Below are 25,844 nucleotides of genomic sequence, written 5' to 3' on the forward strand. Positions count from 1 at the left end.
AAACTTATACTCAATCTGAATATAATAGCCCATTTATTACAGGCACCTCTTCAGCCACGGTATCAAATTTTAGTGTGACCGTTTCATTTTGTTTCAGGAAACAATCGATTGTATCCTTAGCTGATTCTGATTCAAGATTACAGTTTTAAAAACTATTTAGATTTGTACACCGAGTCATCAGAAGTATATATATTTAAATTCAAAAGAAAAGTCTCGGACCCTCGATTTCGTCACAGAAATAGTATTTTTGTCTGTTTTTCATTCGCGAGAAGCTAAAACCTGCAGCATGAAATCGGCATTCATACATTTCAACTCAGGAATAGAAAGGATTATTGATTTTGAGAGATATTGAACACATTTATAGGACACGAACTTTTCATTTTGCCACGCCTCTGTAACCATTTGTTATGCCGAGGTAGGTTAACTGCAGCCGGCGTCATGTGGCCTGATAGCAGTGGCGGATTTCGATCCATGCCGCCTAGTCCTTCGTGAATCTGTACACGTCACATAAACAGTATTGATCTCATCACGCTCACATGCATGCGATACATCTGTCTGTATTACTTTTCTGCTTCAAGGGTTCACTACAGAAGCTGTGATATTGAGCAATAGAACTTGTTTTATGTTACCTTTCGTATATATTCAAACAACTGCGTTCATAGTAAATGGAATATGATCTGCACTATAAAAATAAAAAGTAACAACATGTTTTTCATCCCGTGTGACAGAATCATGAATTAAAGTCAGATATTTGTTTGCTTCATTGATGCATAAAGTGTAGGTGTATATGTTACCGGCAATGTTTAGAATGCCTAAAGCCAGTAGGCAAAGTATGAAATACATCGTAGTGTTAATATTGTTTGGTTGTGTGTAAATGAAAATTAATCGAAGTCGATTGGGTAAGCTGTCAAGATGGAGGTTGTGCAAGATAGTCGCGAAAACACCAAGCTATTGAATCTGAACATAACAAAAGTTTTGAGAATTAAAAAAAATTGTTTTATATTAAGTTTTTTAAAATATAAAAGATAAAATAAAACTGTATAAATGGTATTATAGAAACTTCTTTGTTGTATACTTTGCCTAAAGAATCTGAGGCATTTTATAAAATTCCTAGGTATTCTATACATTGCCGGATTTTATAGTTTGCCGGTAACATATACAAGAGGACACATGATTCTGTTCTTGTAGTCTGTAGAATGTTCCTGTAAATTGATGTCAGTTAAGAGGAATAATTTTGAAATTGTTTGCATCCCGTTGGCTACCTACCGAATTAAAACGATTGAAACTGAGTGTTAGGTACGAAAGTACAAATATTTTTCATCTGCTTCCTACGAGAACAATTCGCACTTGTTCTGCGTAAATTTAGTTACGAAGTACGAACTCGAAAATATTCCATTTACAGCTGTTTTAAGATGATGTTATGTTCTCTTTGTTACAGGTGAGTGTTTGACCGTCACACCTTTCGCTTTCCTTGTAATAGTTACTTACACGGTGCAGTAGACCTACACTGTAAAGAATTTCCAGACGGATCTCGTCTGTAACTTTGGTACGTCACGCATGTTACACGTTTACTCAGTCTGTGGAATACGACACATGTAAGTAAATTTTAACATTGTTCACTACGTAGGACATGTGATTTCTTATTGAACAGGGAGATCTGTCTGGTAAAGACATTTCTGTAATCTCTGCTTTAGAGCTTGATGAATCCCAGATGCGAAGACTCTGTGACTCCTGTATCTTACGAAGAGGTACCTATTTTTCAGCATTGTTTAGCCATGTCTGATGTAAATGCGCTTACTCTAAATATTACAGTGTAGTTGGTGTTTCGTTGATTTCATAGAAAATGACGTTCATTCTCAGGGTTTATATTCGTTTGAGAGGCAAAATACGGAGATGAGTCCCTGATATTCCTATGAGTTTAAACTCGATAAATAGACTGTATCGATCCGTGGATTATCGGAATGTATGATGGATGTAGGCAGATCTTAGCTTTTGGAATATGTCTGAATGTTTTTAAAATATTTCGCGTGTACTTTGCAAGCATTGAAAACGCTTTAGAGAAGGAATTTCGAAGTGTAGTTAAGTGTGTAAAGATTTCGAATTAAGTGTAAATTTAGATAAATGTGTGGTTATGAGAATAAAAATGCAGGAGAAGTTTACGAGTTAGTGACTAACATATTTTGGAAATAGGAATTGTCCAAGAAGGGGAGAACATGCCTAATTAAAAGTTGCGATTTACCCATGTAGTATATGAAGGAGAAACTAGACGTGGACCAAGACATACATTAGCAGGGGTGAGATTTCTAAGGGAAAAACAAGTAGAAACCAAAAAAGGACAGAACAAGAAGCTAAAATGTTAGGAAGAATGCAGAGATAAACACCTTGGGAGGCAAATTAACAAAGAGAATAAGATGGTATAGACACGTTTTAAGACTTATCGAAGAGAGAATCCCAGAAGTTTTGAACATGAAAGTGAAAGGAAAATTCCCTAGAGGGAGACCTAGATCAAGATGGGAACAACAGATTTATTATACAGGATGATGTAAGAACATGGGAAAGACAGAGATAAATAGAAAGGTTTGGTTGTCTCGCGATCCCAAGTGGAATCTTCTTGGAAAGATGAAGGCCTTACGTACCTTGCCAGAGTCCGCAGACTTGTAGATCGGCCCCATTATGAAGTGATCAGTTGGGCAACCGTCCGAGTCAATAAGCACAATCTCACTGGAGTCCACCCCGTCCATTGCGACGAGTTCTCTCACGAACATGTCGTATGGGCTGTTGCGATCCAGAATCTCGAACCACAGAGTCAGGGGGTCTCCAACTTCTGCTGATGGCAGGAGATCTCCACCATGACGATGCGTGATCTTCATAGCAATGTTGGGTGAGTCCACTACGACCTCTTCCGACAGTGCTGGGCGCACGTCACCTCTCACACCGAGATCAACCTCGTTCGAGACGCTCTTATTGGTCAGGTCGTATTGACACGTGACGGCTAAACCCAAATCCGAACTCGTCACGATAGTATCGTGGTGCTGAATGACGACGTCGTTCAGATACCGGCCAAGACCTTGTTGCCTTACGTTGCATTCAACATCATCGTACGCCATCCTTAGTTCAAATTCAAGACTTCCACGAACGTCTTCCACACACGAGTTGGGGCTGCCTTTGGCGTAGATTTTGCCATTGAACAGTCTGCTGGTCTTGATGCGTGCTACCATATCACCAGATCGACAGTCAATGCTGACGTTGTAGCAAGAGCTCAGCTCATATGTTGATGCTTCTGGTACATCCAGATATGGATCCTGCAAGCAAGAATATTAGTACATCCTTTGGCCTTTGGTTTTTATTCATTTGTTAGTTAATAGTCAACAGTTTAATAAAAACCAAAATAGTTGTGTGGACGGACATATTGTTATTATTATTTAATTAGCTATAACGCAAGTGGATGTCTAAAATCAATAAGTATAAGCCGATCTGAGTGGTCTCTGGTCTTTATCGCTTCGATACTGGGATCGCGGATGATTTCCGCTCAAGACACGGATGTTTGTCCTCGTCTTCCTGTGTCACGATGTCCCGCGTAAGTAGAGGCTGATCACTCGTCCAAGGAGTCTTACCAACTGCCGAAAAATCGATTCCGAAATGTCTTCCAAATAGACGGCCGAAGTTCTCCGCAAATTATAGTGACACGGGGGGGGGGGGGGGGGAGAGAAAGTATCAGCTAACCTGTATGTCAGCAAGAGTAGCACGCGAGTGATGACTGAGTCTGCAGACCATCTCGCCGGTGTCGCCGTAGTCATAAGAGTGGCAGCGGAAGGGCGAGTTGAGACAGAGCTCGCGGCATTCATCCGCCGATCCAACATCCTGGTACACCGAATCCACTGTCTTGAGGATGCGACCACTTAGCTTCTTAAATTCGCATAATTTGACAGGTTCTTCAACGCAGTTGTTCTCCAGGTATTCCGCGTCCGTTTCGGAACGGAACGCACCAGAACCTGCCACGGTAAGGCGGTCCATATCTGATAGACTGCATTCCTTCGTCGCGTTGTTATAGTTGGCCGACCTGGACATATGGGCAGAAAAATATATTCATAAATACAACTGTGTGATCATGTAAAGTGCCGGTTATTTTTGTTCGATTCTAGCCAAAATTTGAACGTTTGGATAAACGTTAGTGAAACTCCCGTATACGAGATTTAATAAAAATCCTTTGAGCAGTTCTCTAATGTTTACATGCTGACATATTGCTAAATTGTTGCGCGCATTTTTGTAACTTCTTGTTGCACATACCTGTTTTGACTTCAAGTGAAGGCACGGAATATTCTCACATGTTGTTTGCGATGAATCCAGAAAGACACTTTATCTGTGTACGTCATATCACGTTTATTGGGGACGGGGTGGGGGGTGGCGTACCGCACAATATTGCAAGGCTTCTGAATATCCACGGCTCACTGGGTATTGACGTGCCACAGTTCCAACCTCATAGTCATCATCCGCGATAATATTCCCACACCCGGTGATACGTTTTCGTGGTTGTCGGAGGTGTCACGTTTGTGACACTGGTTTTTCCGTTTTACATTCTATTTTCTGCCTGGCGAATTCACATCTTTTTCCGTGTCGCATCAGTGGTCATTTTTTCACTAATATTGCAACATACTGTCTATTAAATATGCACTTTACCTGTTTTGGTAGATAAGTTCGGATGAAAATATTAAGAAGGAACATAAATTTTTGTGTTAGTTCGTGGCAAATAAATTGTCACCTGGTTTCGTAAGAAGGTAGTTTAAGAAACTTTATGCATTTAGAAGCTGTTAAGATACAAGTAAAAATTTTAATACGTTATCGATAAAGAAACTTATTGCATTTGTTGAAATTTGTATTTCACAAACGTCTAGTGAACCAAAATTGAATTTCTGTAAGAGAAGAAAAGTAAAATCTAATAAATAGTTTTTAGTACAGTTTCTAGGCTGTGGTGTACATTTTGAAACTCATTTTTCTGAAGTAAACCATTGAGCAAACTGTTTGATTTTTATGAAAATCGTAATGGATGAGACCAATGGAGGTTATTATCTACCTGACTACTATGATAACTTCTTCTGTGGTAACAAAACTCACGTTATGTAATCCAGGCCTTTGAAAATTATGGAACTCTTATTAAAGACGTCATTGATTAACGCTGTGATTACTGAATTGTATAATATAGTTCTGATTTTTAATGACAATAATTTTTGATTAAAGCTCTTCGGTCTGCTTAGATAAGAGTTTATGAACATGCATGAAAATTTTTTTTCCTTTTATAATTAATTATTATAGCATCTTTGCGAAACTCTGAGATAATGTTTACATATTGTTGGAACTCACAAAAGGCACGTGAATAACCGTATGCAAAGCTTTTATTTTGTCACACCCCCTTCATGTCATCTAAGGCTTAGAGAAATTGGACATGAAAAGTCTGTTTCATAAGCATATAGACTGTATACATATAGGATTTGAGACTTTCGCGGCGAGTGCAATCAATAAAATCTTCTCGGGCAATCAGCCGCGTTAACTGGTTGCCGTAGTAAACCGACGTTTCTGGAACAAACTCTGTCCCCATCTTCAGGGTTCTGATGTGACTGGATCCTCGGAAGTCGCTTTGGTTTACTGCGGTAACCAGTTAAAGCAGCTGATTGCCCGAGAAGATTTTATAGACTGTATACATGTTTACAATACACATGTCAAAAGATAATTTAGTAATTTTTGTTCAAAACGCGAAGGACCATAATATTAGCAATAAATGAATCCATACTGATTATATTTTAATCGTAAATTTGTTGGATGTCTGTATAAGAAATTACATTATCAGCCGAATTATTTTCGAACTGGGAACAATAAGATAATTCACTACGATCAAATACACATTAATACGCGCTTGAAAGGAAACTGTGATGATCTGTAGCCTGTGTAACGCTTCTCTAAATCGATCAATCGATTTTCTGGCTGAACAAAAGAGAGAAGCAGGTACTTGTTCAACATTACTGCAGAATGACCTGATCTGCGTAAATCAACAGTCGTTGAACGAACTTTTGACCATAGTCCGACCTTGTTGGGGGTTGCTGAGCTGTGGTGATACGGTTACACTTGCTGTGGTTTCATTCGGAAAGTTTAATTACGATGTCCCTAATCAAATATCCCTACTCGTACACTCACAACCCTTACATACGCCTTACGCTGTAAGCTCTTCGCTCATTCATTTACCGTCTATTTATCATACCATCAGTCCGAAATTTATGTGAAAACACACAAAATAAGTTGAAAAGTAGTTCTTATTAAAACCTAGATGTTACTAATGGATTCATGCCCTTTCTTTAGATCCATTGCGCCACTAAACTCGGGCGCATAGGCCCATAAGTGAAAGTTTCTACAAATATTGCATCTAACATCTTGGAGCGGAACCCTTATTGAGGAGCTAGTGGCTTTTAAGAAGGGTTTAGCGCAAAGACGATTTACCGAAGTGTGTTGCCGATGTTTAGTTACTCGCCTTTGGTAAAGAGCCACTCGTTCCAGTAACTCGTTTTCGCATTAAAGCCGTGAAAACGAGGCTTCCTTAGTTCGAAAAATTAGTTTTGTTAGAATAGCTCGGATATTGACTATGTGCTCGAGTTAACGTATGTTGTAAGTTTTCAATGTACGTTTCATCCTCCAGCTTTGAAGGAAGGTCGCATGATCGCGTTGAGTTCATTTTGTGGTCAACGGACAAACGAAATGAGATGGCAGGCTAATTATGTGGTTTTATATAGTATACTGGCTTCATGAAGAAGAATGCTGGGAGAATATTTTTGGATTCGATTTGCTTCGCTGCTTGTATTTTATATAGGGTCCTTAAGTAGTATACTAAATGAGAGTAAGGAAAAAATATAATTGAATTTACTGAAGCAAAAACACAGGGAACCACAATTGTGTATGCATTATATAATGGGCTTATATACTTGGCATGCCACACGAAGTTTCATTCGGAATTTTCAGGACGATAAAGTTTTCATTCTAGATTTTTTATTTTAGAGGAAGAAATGGAAACATTATTGTATCTGATACTTGCATAATTAGTTAAAATAATAGTACATCATAGCTGAATTTATAAGTATTTATTTTGTAACTTTCGAAATTCAACTCATTGTCATTGCTAAATCATGCGTTACGCATTTTATTTATTTCTCGAATGTTATTTTATATTGACTAATATATTTATATATTGTAATCTGCAGTCTTTTATGGCCAGTTTAATTATCGGCCGAGAAGTCTGCTATGTTCTCTGAGATTTGTCGCGGTTTTCATCAGCCCATCCAGTCAAATGCCTGGATATTTAAATTAGGCCACGACAATTTCGATTTATATCCTTTACGTTTTATTGCTTATTAATCGACTCTGCATAGTTTGAGCAATTAACAGTGTCATAAAATAATTCTTAAATAAGTAATACTCAGCCCTTCTATGTGTGCACATTTATTTTGTGAATTTCTTGAAAGAACCCATAAAATGAAAGTATTATATTGATACATAAATGCCGCCTTATTTTTTGAGATCCTAATATTCTCACTTATTTCTAATTCTGTTTTGAAGGACTGGCTTGTAGGCCCTCATTGCCTGTATAATCAAATGCATGCTCGTAATGTAATATTACGTATGTTTTTCTTATAGTTTGTTGCTTTTAGTTTCAAATAATTAAATGTTTGAATATGTCTTTGATGTTTGCGCGTATACATATTTTTTTTAACTTACGTCCGTAATATCCTCTTTGACGTCTGTATTTACATATACACTACGCGACATAAACTAAAAGAGAATGTCGAAAGTCAGATATCGAAAAGACATGACAGTTCTTTTGAGTCCACGACAGTTTCTTTTATCAGTTTGAGTAGAAAGTCTAATCCCAAGTCTAGCAAAACTTGTGCGAAACGAATTGCATTTTCCGTTTATTTTGCACATGTTTCTTTCCCCCTTATCTTTCTGTCTCTCTTCTGTGTTTAATTTTCGCTTCAAGGGGTTGACAGCTCTTTGAACCCTTTTAGGATTAAAGGGTAGTTTTTTTACGTCCTTGTTTTTAAAATACCAAACAGAAAGCTGCATCAAGGAGAGTAAAAATAAAGAATGTGTAATGCCATGTTTCCTTCAAGATATCTTTTACTACTCAGATGATGTGTTATGTTAACTTATGGGCCCAGTCGTTAGATTTAACTTGTCACTGTACGACATTGTATGTCACGCAGAACCTACTTCCACTTAACTGTAGTAGAAAATGCTAATAGATTTTTCAGTTGTCTTTGCTTACAAAACTCTGGCTATAACACTACTGTTCTTCATTTTTATATTAGATATGTTAATCTCACGGTTTTTATCACATATTTAAAAATTATTTTATGGACGCGCACAAAAATATTAGGAATAAATGCGTTTTTTACGAATTGAGTAAGATGCGAGCGGAACGCGTATATCATATGTGGGAAAAGTGCCGAGAATGTATTGAATTTGGATTTTTACACAGTGCAAACAGTTTTTGACATTTACCCTCATCTTCTGCATGTGTAAACGAGTGAACTCCACATTTAAATTGCATCAAACCATAGTTGCTTCACGCGGGGTACAGGGGAATGCTGTTCTTTTTCTGTTTTACGAGTACATGATTTGAGGCTTTTTAACATGTTGCGCTATCATATTTTCTTGCATTGATTTAGCATAGGTACAGTTTATCTCAGTTATAACTACATTAAGAGGACCATACGTATATGTCGTTATGTTCTAGTGCCGATTTAATCGGAGTATAGGGTTATTTCTCTTAGTGTAATTGTATTTTTTCGTACTAAAACCGATTAAATACTGCATAGATGATTCTCGGCATACATTGTCACAACACTTATGTGATTTTCTTTTTACTGAAACTCTGAGTAAGAAAATTTATACTGTTGAATTAGAACTAATATTTTAATTGTAAGTGACCATTTTTATCCGTTCTTGTCCAGAACATTAATGAAAAATAATGAATTCAAAGAACTTGTGAGCTCCTACGGAAAATATACAGTACAGTAAGGGTAATGCATAAGTAGTTTATGAATGTAGCCTCAGGTGGTGCTCACGTCTTAGCGGATTATGGTACCATCTATAGGAATGTGATGCTATTGATTTCTTAAATTCACATTATTTTCAGATATGAATATGGCAGTACGGAAGCTATAAAGTTGAACGCAGAAGGAACACGGAAATTCCCACTTAATGTATTTGAATTTTCAGTTGGTCGTCGCATGAATAACGTGTTCTCTAAAGGCCCTTTTCTTTTCCCACTGTTTTGCGTTCATTGCGCACATGTTTGTATGAAAGGCATGCTTTATCCCTGTGCTCTGCTGTAATATCTGCTTGCATGTTGACGTCCCGTGTTGTAAGCTGTCCAAGAAGGGACAGCGAAACGAAATTTCAGAGAAGCAATACAGAAGTTAAACCGGCAACTCCTGTCTTGTACACTATGTGCCTCTGGGGCACACGCAGTGTTGAATGGCGTAATTAACAAGCATCTGTCGCGTCAGTAAAACGACGTGGCTCACAAGTGAATTTATAGTTTTGTTGAAAACTGTTTCAACTCGCTGACTTGTATGTCTGGCCAAATTATTCGCTTTTAATCAAGTGGAGATTTTACTCATGTCAGCATGTTATCCTTTATGCTCAAATATCTCACTGAACGTGGTGATGTCTCGTGATACAGCGCCGTGTTCTGGGAGCCCTCAAATTCGAAACTGTACTACGTGCTATTCTGACCGAGTGTTCTGGAAAGTTTGCAAGTCCCCAGAGGCAAATGATAAGCTGTTATCCGAAAACAGAGCCCGGCTGCATACTACCTTCCAAATATTTTCTTTTTATTATTAGTAATTAGTTAGCTAAACATTCGGCGGAATATAAATTTTGTAACTGTAATAGTAACGTTGCAAAACCTAGAAATAATCATAGAATTTCTGCTGAGCTGATCAAGAAATCCTCCGTCTTTTGGACCCCCATTTGTTCATTACCATATTAAACCTACATTTTCTGACGCATTTTCGTATTATTCTACGATCGGCATGTCTTTTACTTTTGATTCCTTTCCTTCCTGTTTTCCGATTAAGTTTTGTAGGAATTTCATATCACTTCTGCGTGTGCTATATACCCATCCAATCTCATCCTCCCTGACTTGATCGCCCTAACCTGCTTGTACGAACTATGACGTCAGTCCCTTCTTGCACTCTGTTCTAAAACTTAGCCAACATAATTATTCTTCATCGTTGTACAGGCCAGTACACATATGCTTACACAAAAAAATCTGCTACTCAGGTCGTTCTTGCAGGGCACGTTAGTTTTAATGCCGCTTACACAATGCTGAGTACTCCAGTCAGAAACAGAGAACGTTGTGACAAGTGGTTGACTCCTATAGAAAGAGAGACTGTTCTTGAGAAATGTTACTTCTTGAACTAGACAAAATGCCGTTACTCTCTGGCTTTGTTCTTTCTTATTGGAATCCTCATACCTCGTCACTCGTGTAGCTTCAAGCAGTAATTCACTGTTTAACATCACAGATTGTTAACGCTACTGTGATAATTACATCTATATGATGACATACTATTATATAATTATTATTATTACGAAAACTATTGCGCAGGAGCAGCGTCCGATAGAATGTTCTTGAAATAATCGCAATCTTACGTGCGTGGTCGTGCGCCGGAGAAATTCTTGTTGATTTAACGTAAATAAAATATTGAAAACGTTTGGTCTGTTTTAGTGGACGTCGAAGAACTTTAAAACAAATGTCTATAGATGGTTTTTATGTTTATGAACTGATAGTATCAGTTTATATAAACAGTTCTACCGGATGTTGTTGCACATCTATTCAACATTTCACTTTTAAATATAGTAATGTTATACTTTTTCCCTTCATTTATTCTTCTTTCGTAGATATTGAACTAGGCACATGCATTTCAAAGATTAACGATTGAGATTCTAAAAGTATTTACTCTTTACTTGTAAGAGCAGACTGGGAACGTGTGTAGGTTCTCCGCGGAGCTATTATTAACGCACTAATCACTGCCTCTTCTTACATTAATTGTACAGAACTCTCAACTCCGAGACGAGCGCTGTATTCATATCCGGCGGAAATTCCACTCACAGTTGTTTTTTCTCCTTCCTGTATGAATTGTTTTGAAAACACTGTGACTAGTCTCCACTTCTTTGATATCCGCAGCTAATCTTCGCCTTAACATCTGTACTTCTAAAGATGGAATCAGTGCGTTGATCTCTCCTTGTTTTTCGTGGGAGTGGCCGTAAAAATGTCATGCCTATTAAAGACTTTTTCTTCGGTCGTCTTTGTTTATAGCGCTGCAAAGAGTCCTACATATTTGTATTTCGCCTATTAAATTAAAAAAGACATATTAACATTTTGTGCAGACGGTGAATATCCGATGGAAGTCAAATGCCTTTACTATCAGAGAAGAAAATTATAATATTCTTCTTCTATCATCACCATGACTAAGTAAATTTTTAAACTATCCCTTTTTTACCTGCTAGAAGTTAAGAAAAGGACTTCAGTAGAGCCATTACCTTAAAAGTTGTAAAAAGTGATTTAGTGCGTTCTGGAATCCGTCTCTTTAGTTACAGGCATCTTTGCTATTCGCGAATGATACGTTGCTGAGGAAATAGCGAATAAGTTGACGGATTCTGATAAATACTGCGCATACTTTCCAACGAATTATATATTATTCGTTTCTCTCTTCACAACTTTCACATCTCCATTCATCTTACTTTGGGGAGCCGTGGATACGCGGAAAAACCCCCAAAAAGTAATAAAAATGAGGGTTATGTACCTCAGAAAGTGATATTTTATCGTCTGCTTGGATAAATTATTCGGAATGCGATCAATACGTGGCGCTTCATATACCAGGACATTTTCAATAGCAATTTCATCTTCAGCGAGACTACGCTCAGGTATGAATGATTCAACTGTGTGCGTCTCAGCCTGCCTAATATCATTACATCCATGCATACTTAATATATTATTAAATTGTAATCGGGTTTAACAGCCTTTTAACATGTGTGAATCTTCACTCTGAAGTATTAGATTAGATTTTGTGTAGTTCGATAAAATTCTTACTAAAATTTGTCTTTCAAGTTCAATTTTGGACCAGTTAGAACAAAAAGGACTGAGTTCAAATATTGTGATTAAAAATTTAATGGTTGCGAAAATGCTTCATACAAGCTCAGGAATCACAATTTTTAAGAATGCTTCGCATTATGTAGTCTACTATGTCTGATCTGTACTTAATTTGTTATTTTTATTATTTACAGATATTGCTAAGCATTCGTATGTCGTGTTTAGGAAAGAACTTTCTTAGTGATCATTAAGGCGAAGTATACGCGATGCACTCGTGGTGTTGAGTCAGTAACGAACCTAGGAAAACACTATTACTTTTTTTTATTTTTAATGGCGTGTTCTCTCATGACATTTTTTGGCGAGGTTTCTTTCTAATTACGGGATTAGACCTGCCTTCTGTGACGCTTATTCGCATGTCATTTTCAGCTTGTCGCTTGTTTCCGATTACCTGTTCTTTGCCTGGTATTCGATGCATTAACATTTCATTCATTTTCTTATAATCATACGACCATACCACTAATTCTGGCCTTTTTAAATTAGTGTACGGAAGAAGGATAGTAAGCCAAATAATTTCTTGACTTGTTTTGTTGAAAATTTCAACGGAAGCAGTAATGTGACTCCATTCTACAATCGGATGGGTATATTTTTCTTGGTTATTTGTTCTGATCTTCCAGTTTCATGATGGAGGTAAATTTTGCTATGTGAGCTATTATCTGCTTCTCAACAAGGTCCCTGCTGCATCTAGTAATAGTTAATTCGTTTTTCAGGCCTCATAGCGTGAGGACAGAATTTATCAAAGCCAGACCTACAGTGTGGATTTATAGACAATTAAAACTAATTAATGTGTTTGTTCTCCACTAAACGTGACTCAAAAGTCTAACATAATATTTTACGTCTAACCTTATTGACGTAAATTACTATCAGCAAACTCTGTATCATATTTAAATTTCTTGAGTTCTTGTTCTTGATAATGTGTGATCCATAAACCCAACATCTTTGCAAAAATGGATAAAAAAACAACTTTTTAATTTTTTACCTTGATTTTTGCTGCTGGTTTTCAATGTGAAATTTCGGCTTTCGGAGATAAGCCGCGTCGAATGTTGAAAATTCTCAAACGTTTCGGCATACATTGCAGTTTCCATCTTCAGGGTGAATATTCACTCTAAAGTTTAAAATGTAAATGTTCGAGATGATTATTTCCCTGAAGATGACTGCTGTGATTTTATAATGTGGTTAGTAAATTAACATTAATGCACGAAAGTGCCTGCTGGACTTCGGGAAAGAGATCAATGACGTACGAACCGGTGCAAATGACATTCAAGGTTGTTAGTTGGAGCAACAAGAAAAGACCATGTCCGGAGTGAAGAAATTGGAAAGAACATGTAAATCGGATCTCTATCCAGCGCAGCAATGGAATATAGACCGCGATGTTGTAGAGGCTTTGGAAGGCGTGCAAGAATATGAATCAGGGAGTGTCTTTGCTTTGATCCTCGAGAGGAGGAGGAAGGAGAGGCTAATTGCATGGGAAGTGATAGCAGGACGATGGATTGAGGTTGTAAGTTCCAAGAGGTTCACATCTATACGAGTGGGAATTTGTCACATATGTGGATAACCGAGTTGCATTGGCGTGTGTCCATAAAGTTTTCCCTGTAGGCTGATACATCGAATAATTTGACTGAAAGTAGATACCGTAAGTTCTTTCCAGAACTTATTGTTGTAATAATGATGACGGTGCATAACGTAATCCTGAATGGTCTGTTTCTTTGCATGATTTTCCTTATAAGATGACCTCGAATTAATCACTTTACCTGGTAGTCTGTATAAATTATATATCATAAAATGAACCAGTCTTGTATAGGTGAAATTTCAGGTCCTCACGGCGGCGATAATGAAGATGACTGTCTTCTGGGGACGTTTCGGCTTATGGTCTGATAGAAGTTTGCCGACGTTTTAGTGGTGCTTGCTACCTCCATCATTAGGGCAATGATGATGGAGGCAGCAACCCCTTCTGAAACGTCTGCAGTCTTCTACCAGAGCACACGCCGCAACGTCTCAGACCTAGTAGTCACTTTGTATCAGAATTCAAGTTACTCTGTATCCAAATAAAAAAAGGAGTTTGTCAACCTTTCGTTTTTGTTTAATTTAAATTACCCGTAAAGTTTACGAACTCAGTTCTAGAAGGATAAGTGGTTTTCATTTCCAGAAAATTAGCGAATCACAATACCTACAGTTGCCTTTAAATTTCTAGGGGATGGTTTACTTTTTTTTAATAACACTTTTCAGAGGTGCCGTCTGTTGTACACAGTGTCTTGGTTGTCTAAAGTGTATCAGGTTCTAATTGCATTATTATTGCAACTTAATATTTCGTTAGTAATAACGAAAGTGTTAAAGTATACAGAACTATAATTTTATTGTCGTGAAACTTGGTTTTAACCTTGTGGGACGAACACATTGAGGATAATCTGACCTTTGCGATAAAATCTGACAGTCTCTGCCACTTCTTATGCAAGAAGAAATATCGTGTTGTATTATGTTGGTGTTGTCTATGATAATGTTATTACCCTTGGTCATTTGTATTCTTTTACTTTATTTACCGCTATGTCACGCGCTATGACGTCATTTAAAGATGTGTTGTCATTCAAGATAATTAAGACCAGCAGATATGACTAGGAAATTTTGTTTACAATTTCAACTTCACACATCTTTCTTTTGAAGTTATATTATATGACAAAGTACAAACATTTTCTATGTAAATTTTGCAAAATAAAGTTTGCAATTTGCAAACCATGATATGAATATCTCACTGTGTAAAGTTGAAAATCTTACTCGTCTGCACGTAAACTCGTGATAAATTGCGTCTATTGTCGGGGACTTTTACAGTGCCTGTAAAATTTCATCAAACTTTGGAAACCGTTCAACTCATATGCTTCCGAGGGAACAGACGTTTTACAATGGCTTCAGAATGATTTTTTTAGAACTTCTTTTGTTTCGTAAATCTGTTCGTTTTGCTTGATTGACTTCCAGATCAGTGAATCTAATTTGTTGATGCTAAACATAAATCTTGTTCGCTTCACTTGATTAACCGTCAAATAACCTCATCTAATCAGATATTGGCCAATACAATGCTCAGTGTACTTGAACGGACCGCTCTGGTTTATTATACTTAAGTTGCATTAGAGGTGATGAAAGGCAGAGGGACATAAGCCCTTAGAGGACTTATGCGGATTGTAAGTTTCCAAATATCTTGGTGCGACAAATGTAATTAGAAAGGCACACAGTAACTCCTTGTCCACGCATGAATGCATTGTGTTTCGCATGCGGGAGGGGTTCGAATAATGGCTGATTAAAACAAGAGTTGTTTCATAATTGTAAGAGTTAAACCACTTTCATTTTCTATATTTCATTTGTATATACAACAACAGTAATGCGGCTCTTATCGAAACTTTTTTCTTCGAATATTGAACGAAACCGACTAGGGTCTGTAAAACCGTAATGAATGACGGGTATGGTCTGAAGACAGCCCTTGAAATCCTTAAGCTATGAATAATCCATCACATTCTTGTTTGTGCGGCAATTGATCGTTTTTAATTTGTGTGCAAAACTCACGGCTCTTGAAGATCTCAAAGCTGTAAATAAGTTCTGCTACCTGGAAAGTAACCTGTGACCTCTGAAAATAAAATGAAAACTCTAAGATCTTTGCTTTGGTTTTTGACTTACGTCTCGAAGCCAAAAGTACAGCGTTGCTAGTTGCTAGTTATGGACTGTCTTCACTCGCTTGAGCGCAGTGTGCAAGCAATGATTTAAAGACATGAATTAAAATGTTGTTCGTTTTTGGCTGAGTTAGTGTTCTTTAATGAACCAACTAATTGATTGAACATATATTTCGTGAGATTTGAGGTTCTCACGGCGGTAAATTTTTTATTCTTATAACCAGATAGGCCTATATGTTGGTGGTTGGAACAGGCAGTTATGACCCAGTTTTGGTCTTCATTACAACGTTTAGCGGTAACGCTCTGTACTTATCGGGAGATATTCGGTTCGAATCTTTGAGGCAACTATGTAGACCCTTCGGCTGTCCTGTGCTGTTTCGTGATTTTATTATCTTTCCAGACGAATGTTTGGATAAAACCTTCTTGCATACCATTACCTATTTACTTTTTCTTGTTTTATTTGGCGCTATATAACCTTCGAAATGGAAATAGGCTTTAAAAACAACCATCCATCCAACAACCATTTACCACGAATAACTAACAAAACGTACTTGAATTACTGAACCTTAGCATTACGAAAGAAATATTTTGTAAAGAATTTGCAGTTTAAAGTTATTTATATGTAACATTAAATAATAGCTAATCTGAACATCCGGCTGGATGTAAACATTCAGCTGTCTAAGGATTATTAACATGTAGTCTTATGTGCATTTTTTCACCATCAGATAGAAGGGTTTTATTTCCTTCTCTATGGGGGCAGTGTGAATCATGTTATTGTGTTCCCAACGTGACGTAAATTACTCGATTTGTGTTTAATTTCGTGATAAAATCTATCGGGCTGGTTACAGTTAACACGTAGTGGAGTGGCCTTCCGCGTATATTTTTGGAATGCATTGTTTTATATACAAAATACTCTTTTTATGTTGTATCGGAATTTGAAATTTAGCCAGTGTGTAGATTTATTACGTGCAGTTGATCAATTTTTTTATGCTTCAAAATAGCAGAGCATTGTACTCGTGCGGAAAATGTCTGCAGACGTGTTTAATTACTGCTATATCATCTCATGGGTGCACTGGTTTTGCACTAATAAAGGAAATAAAAGAACAATAAATCAGATTTAGCGAAATAATTTAAAAACTGTCAGTATAAAACATTCTCATACGGTTATTGCAGTTTAACTGGATTCGATAACAAACTCTCTTAAATTTCTGCCATAACCGCAGCTTTATTGATCCAAGGTTACAAGTTGTATTTTTAGGCAAGTTTGTTAACCTGTGGAGCGCCTGGTAAAATTTCTGTAGTCATTCGTTTGTGCTCATGCGACAAGTGAACGGTTCAACGAATATCTGATTTAAGAACTGGGTATAAGGTTTAAATGCGTCATGTTTGTGTTTTATAATTAAAATATATAATAAAATTCAGGTCAATACACAAACTTTATTTAGATGTTAAAATTTAAATTTAAAATCAAAAACAAACATAGGATGCATAAAACGGAAGGATCAGCGGAGCACATGCTATAATAATGAACAAAACGGACGAATAAATTGAAAGACATGCATTGTAATATAAAGTAGTTTTAAAGGATAACACCTGAAGATGATGCTTCGCATCGAAACATGTAGTGAATGAAGGCGCTCTATTGTAACATCGTTGTAGCGATGAATGGCGCAAATTTTAAATTTAAATTTTAACATCTAAATAAAGTTTGTGTATTGACCTGAATTCTATTATATATTTTAAGAACTGGGTAGTTTTACTGAAATTTGCAGATTTGTTACGGTTTTGATTTAAATCGGATTGCAATAACTGACGGTTTACCCGAAGAAGTACATGAAAATAGACTTATAATCCCGCATTTTTTTTCTAATTCCTCGTGAATGTGTGTCATACCCCAGCGCCTGAACTACTCAGGATGTGTTTTGCAACAACAGCAATGTATACAAGTTCGCTTCAAAAGGAGTGTTATATGAACAGGTTTACTAATATAATAATAGCATGAAGGTTCAAACACATAAAGGCAATCTTGTACAAAAGACTCCTATCGATCTGTATGAAGTTTGTTTAAAGTCTTACACAAGTTTCGATACTTCAAATACAACTATACAACGCAGGATATTTCTATTTCTTTGACACCTACAACGGACATAGAAAAAACTTTGATGCATATCAAAAAGGTAAGCTATTACACTTCTCTTTCTTAAGATGTATTTTAACATGCAGATAAGGAACAGTGATTAAGTCCTGTTTCAGTTTAACGTAAATTATGGGTTTTATTGAACCGATACGAAAGAAAATAAAATTTGTCGATAGCGTTTCTTTTAGACCCGAAGTACCAAGTATAATCGAAATCCGTTCAATAGTTTCTGAAATGAAACTTGGGGACAGATGGGCATAACCTATCATTGTGCTTTCATTTAACATGTTTAGTGGAAATAACGTATAAAAATTCCGGAGAATTGCTTGTAAAAGGCATGAATACCTACCTACTTAATTACACTTGAACCTTTGACAATTACGCCACGGACTTATTTGGGAATGACAGATGCGTTGTGTTAACTTTAGAGCTATTGTTTAAACTTTTAATCATTGTAATACTTAAAAATGATCATTTTACGGCTTAACGTGTGAGACAGCAACACGTTAGAAGTAAATCTTTTCTGTGAACACAATCAATCTCTTACAGCTGCGTGTACAGACGAACGTAGTAGATGCTTTTCACTGTAAGTAACATTGCACTGTATATAGATAATGTAGTTAAAAAGAGACACTCTTGTTACAGTACTTTTACTGCGGTAGAACCTGAATTACTTCATTCTTAATAGTGATTCTAGAAGCAATTAAACTGCAGTCATTTCTCCTCTTAAGAAACAGCTGCGACGCCATGTTAGGTGTGGAACGTGTCTGCATGTAACTGCGGCATTGAAATGTTTTATTATAGTTTCGTTGGTATCCGTCTAGCAGTGTGAGCTCGTTTACTGTGTTAAGATTCGGTTATGGAAGGAAGCAATCTCGATTTCGATTGATAACATTGTGTACTGGAGCCCCGCTGTGTTGACATTCGCGGAGCCCATTTGGGGAGGCCGTGTTGTAAAAGAGTCCTTACTGAGATAACTAACTGCGTCATACAGACTTGTTATTTGAAAAGTTTTGTAGCTACTCAAGTCGTCAGAAGTGCCTGTTTTTATTGAGCTGAAGATACATGATCATGCTTATAAGAGCCCGCTACTCTATCCATCATGAGTCAGTTCAGTTCAGTTCGTTTAGCTACGTTTCAGTAGCTGCCAGTATCAAGTACCAAGTTGTTTGCATTTCTGTTTTAATTTTTTTTTATTTTAGTGGACAGTTTGGAATATATTTTTTTCGTTGTGTCGAGTATTGAACGAATCGGAAGTAAAAATATGTCGCTATGCAGTGTGATATTTTTTGCCTGAATATTCTTGCAAAAATCTATTTTATCTGCAGTGAATAAAAGTAAAAGTCATTAAGATACATATACAAAACATTACAGAATTCACTTGGAATTTCGTACACCACACTACGTCTCCAACACTTCTAGTAAACTAAATCTATCCATGAAACGAAATTGATCGTTTTAATCGACTTTGGAAAGTACTTTTGGGCATATACCAAGGACCTTTACAGAAAACTGTTCCATATTTTTTTATATCGCCTGATTACGGATGGCTCTTATCTGTTTCTCAACTTTTTAGGTGTCCAGTTTCTTCCAATTTTATGGAAGATTTGCTTGTTCCACAGCTTTTTCTACAGGCCTATATGACGGCAACAACAAATAGTTAACAAATAATTAATATATTTATTACATTTTTATAGTTCTATAATTTTCTGCGTTTCGTAGGCTCTTTCTGAATCCGTCTTCAGGTAAAAACGTAAGGAACATGCCTACACTGTAGAGCCCGTTTGACAAAATTCTTAAAACGGCATGAAAGCTATTTAAAACGATACAGATTTATAAAACAATAGGTTAACTTTCGTAATTCTTTATAATTGTAATTTAAAACGCAGACGATGGTACATTTCCAAATAAAATTTCGTGATACAGGTTGTTCAAAAAGTTTCTATACATTAAATATATTTACATTTAGTTACGAAACAAATTGGAAATGATGTCGTATAACTTGTAAGCACTTGTAAACAGGAAATAACTGCCATAAATCTTTGCTACCAACGTATAAAAAATAAACATTTTGCCATTCTCTACACGTTGAGACTTGCATCTGAGTATTTACTGTGGGGACTCTTTGAACATTCTATACTTCGTATACACCACTGCCATCAAATTTACGCTGAAGTTAAACGGAAACACGTCATGGAGGCAAATTAAGGCATATAATCCTAAATAAGGACACTCTTTGGTCATAAAACATTCTTTACGTTTTTCTCTCTACGTTAAATAACAGATCCAGTTTATAAGAATGGTTTCATTAGAACACTTTACTTATTCTTCTGTCCTACGATTGATAAGTGTCAGTACCTGAGTAAAACACACCGCTGTGTCACTCTAAGCATGGACATAAACCCGTTAAAACAAACGAAGTTGCTGCTGCACATTTAAATAGTTCTTATTCGTGCCTTGGGTTATTCAACGACGCTTTTCCAACAACATGCGTTATGTAATGTAAATTAGTAGAAACTGATGGACTGGAATTTGCGTGGAAGGAGGCGGTCGTGGCATACCTTGAGGTACTGTTTCAACTTTTTTCTCGTGGCATTGAGGAAAACCACGAGAAATCGTATTCAGGATAGCCGGTTCTGGACAGGCTCTCGAATAGGGGTCTACCGCTCTTTACAGGAAGCAACATTTGCTGCTAGAGGCAAAGATTTAAACCGCAGAGCGACCAAGGAAGAAACAATTCCTTAGCTCATTTTGAAGTACTTTGATCTCAGTTTAGTTAGAAAACCAGCTTTACAGAATCTTGCGTCTCAGTTCGTATGTCTTTGATGTTTTAATGTACCTTTTTCCTGTTCATTATTCAATATGAACTGGTATTGATACTGACCGGGCTTTATTGTGTATTTAACTTAGTATGCCTTTAAGACCGTGTTAATTAATGTACCATCAAGAAAGGGCTTTAGGGAACTGTAGTGGCCGTGACTTGAGACTCACGAATCTTCCTTGATTTGAACATCCGGACATTATTATGATTATCATATCAACGCCAATAAGATGGGTTGAACGCGTACAGCACGCAGGGTGACATGAGAAACACCCACATAATTTTAGGTGGACAATCTCAAACTGACAACATGGGAGATCTAGGCGTCGATAAGAGGATTATATTAAAATGGATCTTAAAAGAAATGTGGTTTGAGGGTGTGAACTAGATTCAGCTAGTTCAAAATAGGGTCCATTGGCAAGCTGTCGTGAATTTAGAATTGGAAGTGAGATTTTGTGAGTTCGGGTACGTACTTGATTGGTTACGTTTTTTATGTAAGATTTGATGTTTTCACGGCGGTGAGTCTGAAGATTTCTGTCTTCGGGGTTGTTGCGCTGTGTAGTCTGGTAGATGTTTACCAACGTTTCAAAGGTCATACTGCCTCCGTCATCAGGGCGTTGGTTAACATCGACCAGACTACACGGCGCAACAACCCAGAAGACAGAAATCTACATTTTATATCCTGGCGAAGCAAACTTGCACATTATACAAAGGATTCACTACCCCACGAAACTTTATTTTCAGCCGAGTAATAACACAGACAATCATTGCACAACAATGAGCTTCACGGCCTCTATTCGTCACCTGATATCGTCAGGGTGATTAAATCGAGGATGATGAGGTGGGCGGGGCATACGGAACGCATGGTGGAGGGGAGGGATGTTTACAAGTTGTTTGGTTGACCTGAGGGGAGGAGACCGCTGTTAAGACCTAGGCGGAGGAGGGAGGATAATGGTAAGATAGGGAGATAGGATCCGATGGCGCGAACTGGATGCTTCTAGCTCAGGTGGCGCGCGGGCTTTTGTGAACACGATGACGAACCTTTTGGGTTCCATAAGGAAAGTGGGCTATTCTTTGAGTACAAAATCGACTTTTCAGAGAATTTCCTGCACCATAGGGCGAATATCACAGTCTGTCACGTTTTCCCCAGGTTCCCTGATGTATTTTAATTTTCCTTATCTTGAAATAAATATTCACAGAATAGGCCTTTAAACTGGCTGTTCGGGTAGATACAAATTAAGATATTTATCAGTTTTTATGCCTCATATGTGATACCAAGACGAACTTCATAAGATATAAACAGTTTTTATTAACTATTTTAAGTCATTGAATGTAAAGTTTTTATTAAATTCACACAAATCTTTATACACACCTGTCTGCTTGTAATTAAACATCATCTTATTTTTTTCATCTGAAGCCAGGCGTGGTAAATATTGTTCGCTTTTCGTTATGAAGACGTTAAGTGATTATAATATACCATTGTTGATATTTTGCGCCGTGTGCGGTAATAATACGCTGTGTATTTTCGTTTTCATGGATATTATGTGTTCTGTTGTAATAATGATGATTAAGCATTGAGAATTCCCTTTTGTACTCTACTTTTTATAATTTCAATAACAGCGCTGTGCTTTAATCAACAGATTGAAAGGGCTGTACATTGTGGTGTCGTAATATGTGTTTATTTATGGTTCAGACGAACAGTGTTATGTGGCTACCGACTGTCTGAGGAAATGGCTTGCGAGAGAAGAATCATCCTTTCATCCCAATGGCTCATGGTTGTCACGTACAAATTCCTGCAACTTCAAAATAATTGTTGTTTTGCTTTTTTTATAACGTAGCTTGAAGTTAATGCACGTACGCGTGTAGCTGTGTTTTTTTACTGCGAATTCTAATAATAGCTCTTCTTCGTGCTTGTTTTTACATACATAGTAGTGGAAAATGACAAAAAGTGCATGAACGGCTAAATAGTTTAGTGACTAAGAGGTGTATTTAAAAGCTGCTTTATAACGCACGTGATAGAAATGGTCCTTCATGCTTTTAAGAGCGCAACCACCAGTGATGCCGTCATGCAGATTTCTGAATTGTCTTTCTCAAAAATCACTTAGTAAGCCAAATTTCGAAAGTATTATTCATCTCTGATGAGATCACTACGCTTCTGGAAAAAAGCGTACTTTCTTTTGTCCTGTGAGTTACTCGCTTAACGGAAGACGATAATTTCAAATTGTATTATTTAATTATTTCAGAAGCGACTTTTGATTAGTTCTATTTTATAGCTAAATGTTTAGTAAATTTTAACGAGTATGACCGAACTTTGCAACCTAGTGTTTACCGTTCTTAATTTATATTCGGAAGGTCTCGTATTCAAATGTCTGCCCGGAGAGAGGCTGTCCTTAGGATTTTTGTGATATTTCTCAGGCCCTTCAGGCAAATGCCCGGATAGAACCTTTAATTACTCCACGACCGCTTCCTTCCTTATCCTTTCTAAGTCATTATTAATTAATTATCCTATCATCCAACGCCTGAGTTACATAAAACAAAATAACTTTCTGTTGTGAGCGGCGTAATTGTATTCTTGCTTAATTTTCAGTTTTGGAGTAGGTTGTTCCTTAATATATGTGTTAAGTTAGACAGAGGGTCTGGGTACTCGGTTGCCGTTTAGTGGCAGGGACGTATCCAAAGGGCCCGTAAGCCAGTGTGGTACAACTGGCAGCCCGCGGACCACAACCTGCCCGAGGTCACTTGTAACCAGTAACGAAGCACACGGTTATCTCGTTTTGGTATATCGTTTGCTGTTTTACGTACAAGGGCCACACACTGAATTAAAACCCATTCCGTAAAATGTTTTGCAGTTATGAATTATGTCACATACAAGCTGTTGCAGGAGCGCATTTAAAATAATGTGTATCTTTACAGTAATTTGTGTAATACATTTCAGTAATATTTATATCTGAGATTATAGTATAGTAATTTGTCATTTTTTATTAACTAAATGATAATGAAAGTTGGCTGTTGGTTTTCAGAATAGTGCCTGGAGAGGGTTATTGGCCTTTGGGTCTAACGGGAAAACAAATTTTTGGCCGGAGGGAAGAAAAATGTTGGACTACCCTGGTCTAAGCTATAACAAATAGCTTTATTTAAAAGGTCTCGCGTGGTAGGTGTACGATGTCCTTCTGTCTGTAGACGGAAACGTGCTATTTTAAACGCGGCAGGCATTGGGCAGCGTCGAAAGATGATCTCCCATAATTTAATATTTAGAGAAATAATGAATTGCTAGTAATTAATCCTGTGATAACACAAGAACTAATGGTTTCTGCAGAAATGATTCAAATTGATAAGATACTTAGCAGTAAGGGTACAAATAAGTACCAGAGTGTGTTTTTTATTTTATTTGTTATTTCCACGATCTTGCATTGCTGTGAATCTTTAAACAAAACAGAAAAATATCCGTCTGTTACGAAGTTTTAGTGAATCGAACTACAACAAAGCACAAATTACCATGTCTTCGAACTTATTTTCTCGGAAATCTATTTGAAGTACTTGCCAGAGGCTTTACTAAATTCGTTCGGAGGAGAGTATCTAAAGTCTATTACATAACTGAACCAACCGTTACTTAAACAGGAAGCTTCTACTTCAGTTTTAACTGCCAGGAGCGATTTACCCTTTGTTTCTTCTCTTTACCTGTCTTGTATGATTTTCGTTTTATCCAATATTGGTACCGGATGTAATGTTTTGTACCACAGAATGCCATAGAGATGTTTCTAGGCTTGGGGCGTTCGTTTAATAAAACGCTAATGAAGCAGACAGTTGGAATTGAATACCCAGTAATACGTAATCATGCGATACTCATATAAATAAAGACGAACATTCCGGAGATAAACTGTAATTTGCCCATCTATAAACAACAAATATGATCATTTGCATTTTTGAAGTTGTAGTCATGAAATTAGGACAAGTACGTTGTTAATATTTTTATCAGCTTTCTTAAATATGTTTCTGTTTACAATGTAAATTGCAAATGAATAGGTCCATGAACACTTTGAGCTGTGGAGACGGGACTTGTCCATGTTACCTGGATTTCCTATAACTAAACAAACTGATCGTCTTCAGGGAGCAGACGTTGCGTTAGTTAGTGGTTTGATGTTTGGCAGAACTACTTGTTAAATGTGACTTGCTGTTTGCTGGGGAAGAATACGTGACTCTAAGTCACACTGAATTTGTCTCGCATAACTGCATTCCGTGACGTGTGTCAAATTTAGTATTACTCCGAAACAAATTGAATAGTTTACTTACTACATTTTCTGTGCTTAAAACCTGTCTCTTTTCGGCCTCGTAGGACTACCTTCAATACCACAATATACTCCATAATTTATGTAATGCCACTCGTAATTACACTGAAAATGTCCCAGAGATCGTTCAGTATGTAATATACGAGGAATTACGTACAAGTCACGTGCATACTTAATATGAGCCTGTATGAACATTGTGGGATACGTTCACAGCGAGGGGCCGCACTCAAAATTACTTATTCGCGGCTGTCATCCAAAAGAAGCCAATATGGTGTCGCTCCGTGGGCAATGATTGTTGATGTCTGCTCCATTCATCATCAACAGAGCATGCAGTTTGATTTACATACTCAGAACATTTCCTTCTCAGGCGTTTTTGACGTGGGCACTTCGCCGATCTCTGGGTCACTGCTTCTGTTACATTGCACATGTGCCTGTTCTCGAAAGTAGGAATTCGAGGCTTTCTCTGACAATATCCGTTTGTAATGTGTGGTTTGCATTTCAATCTGCTCTTACCTGCATGGGAATTCACGTTCGCCAAGACACAGCTCAAGACAGTCTTGACGAGAAGCAGTTACGTGTTGCTTTCTGGAGAAGCCGGACAGCTGGTAGCCTTGCACTCGGTCAAAACACCACGCCTTCTCGCATGGCTTCACGCCAAGACACGTCTTCTGCGCGTAGATTGTGAAGACGGGGAACTGGGACTTGGTCAGCGCCCCTGCAACACACCACCCCAAGGCGTAATGGCGTGCTG

The 25,844-nt window shown here is 37.3% G+C and overlaps 3 protein-coding genes across 5 annotated transcripts in view; 2 read left to right on the forward strand and 1 right to left on the reverse strand.

Annotated features, from left to right (window-relative positions):
• LOC110827976 (Autophagy-related 16) overlaps window positions 1–25,844 on the forward strand; it is a 154,058-nt gene that overhangs the window by 35,005 nt on the left and 93,209 nt on the right. Inside the window, exon 9 of one of the 3 annotated variants that reach the window (XM_087355473.1) lies at window positions 1,439–1,465. The exons of the other annotated variants lie outside the window; for them this stretch is intronic. Within the exon in view, the coding sequence (XP_087211599.1) occupies window positions 1,439–1,450 (12 nt within the window). The 3' untranslated portion in view covers window positions 1,451–1,465. Of the gene's footprint in view, window positions 1–1,438; window positions 1,466–25,844 lie in introns of those variants that run through there. 3 annotated transcript variants of the gene reach the window in all.
• LOC147872800 (autophagy-related protein 16-1-like) overlaps window positions 1–25,844 on the forward strand; it is a 308,552-nt gene that overhangs the window by 19,027 nt on the left and 263,681 nt on the right. The window lies entirely within an intron of this gene.
• neo (ZP and PAN domain-containing protein neyo) overlaps window positions 1–25,844 on the reverse strand; it is an 84,644-nt gene that overhangs the window by 3,933 nt on the left and 54,867 nt on the right. The window contains exons 3-5 of the mRNA XM_087355470.1: window positions 25,607–25,808; window positions 3,724–4,060; window positions 2,637–3,302 (exon numbers count right to left, since the gene is read on the reverse strand). Coding sequence (XP_087211596.1) covers window positions 2,637–3,302; window positions 3,724–4,060; window positions 25,607–25,808 — 1,205 coding nt within the window. The remainder of the gene's footprint in view (window positions 1–2,636; window positions 3,303–3,723; window positions 4,061–25,606; window positions 25,809–25,844) is intronic.

Source organism: Zootermopsis nevadensis, unplaced genomic scaffold, assembly GCF_977971745.1.
Source record: "Zootermopsis nevadensis isolate Lab colony 2312 unplaced genomic scaffold, Znev_1.0 Znev_ptg000024l, whole genome shotgun sequence".
In the NCBI taxonomy this organism is placed as follows: domain Eukaryota; kingdom Metazoa; phylum Arthropoda; class Insecta; order Blattodea; family Termopsidae; genus Zootermopsis; species Zootermopsis nevadensis.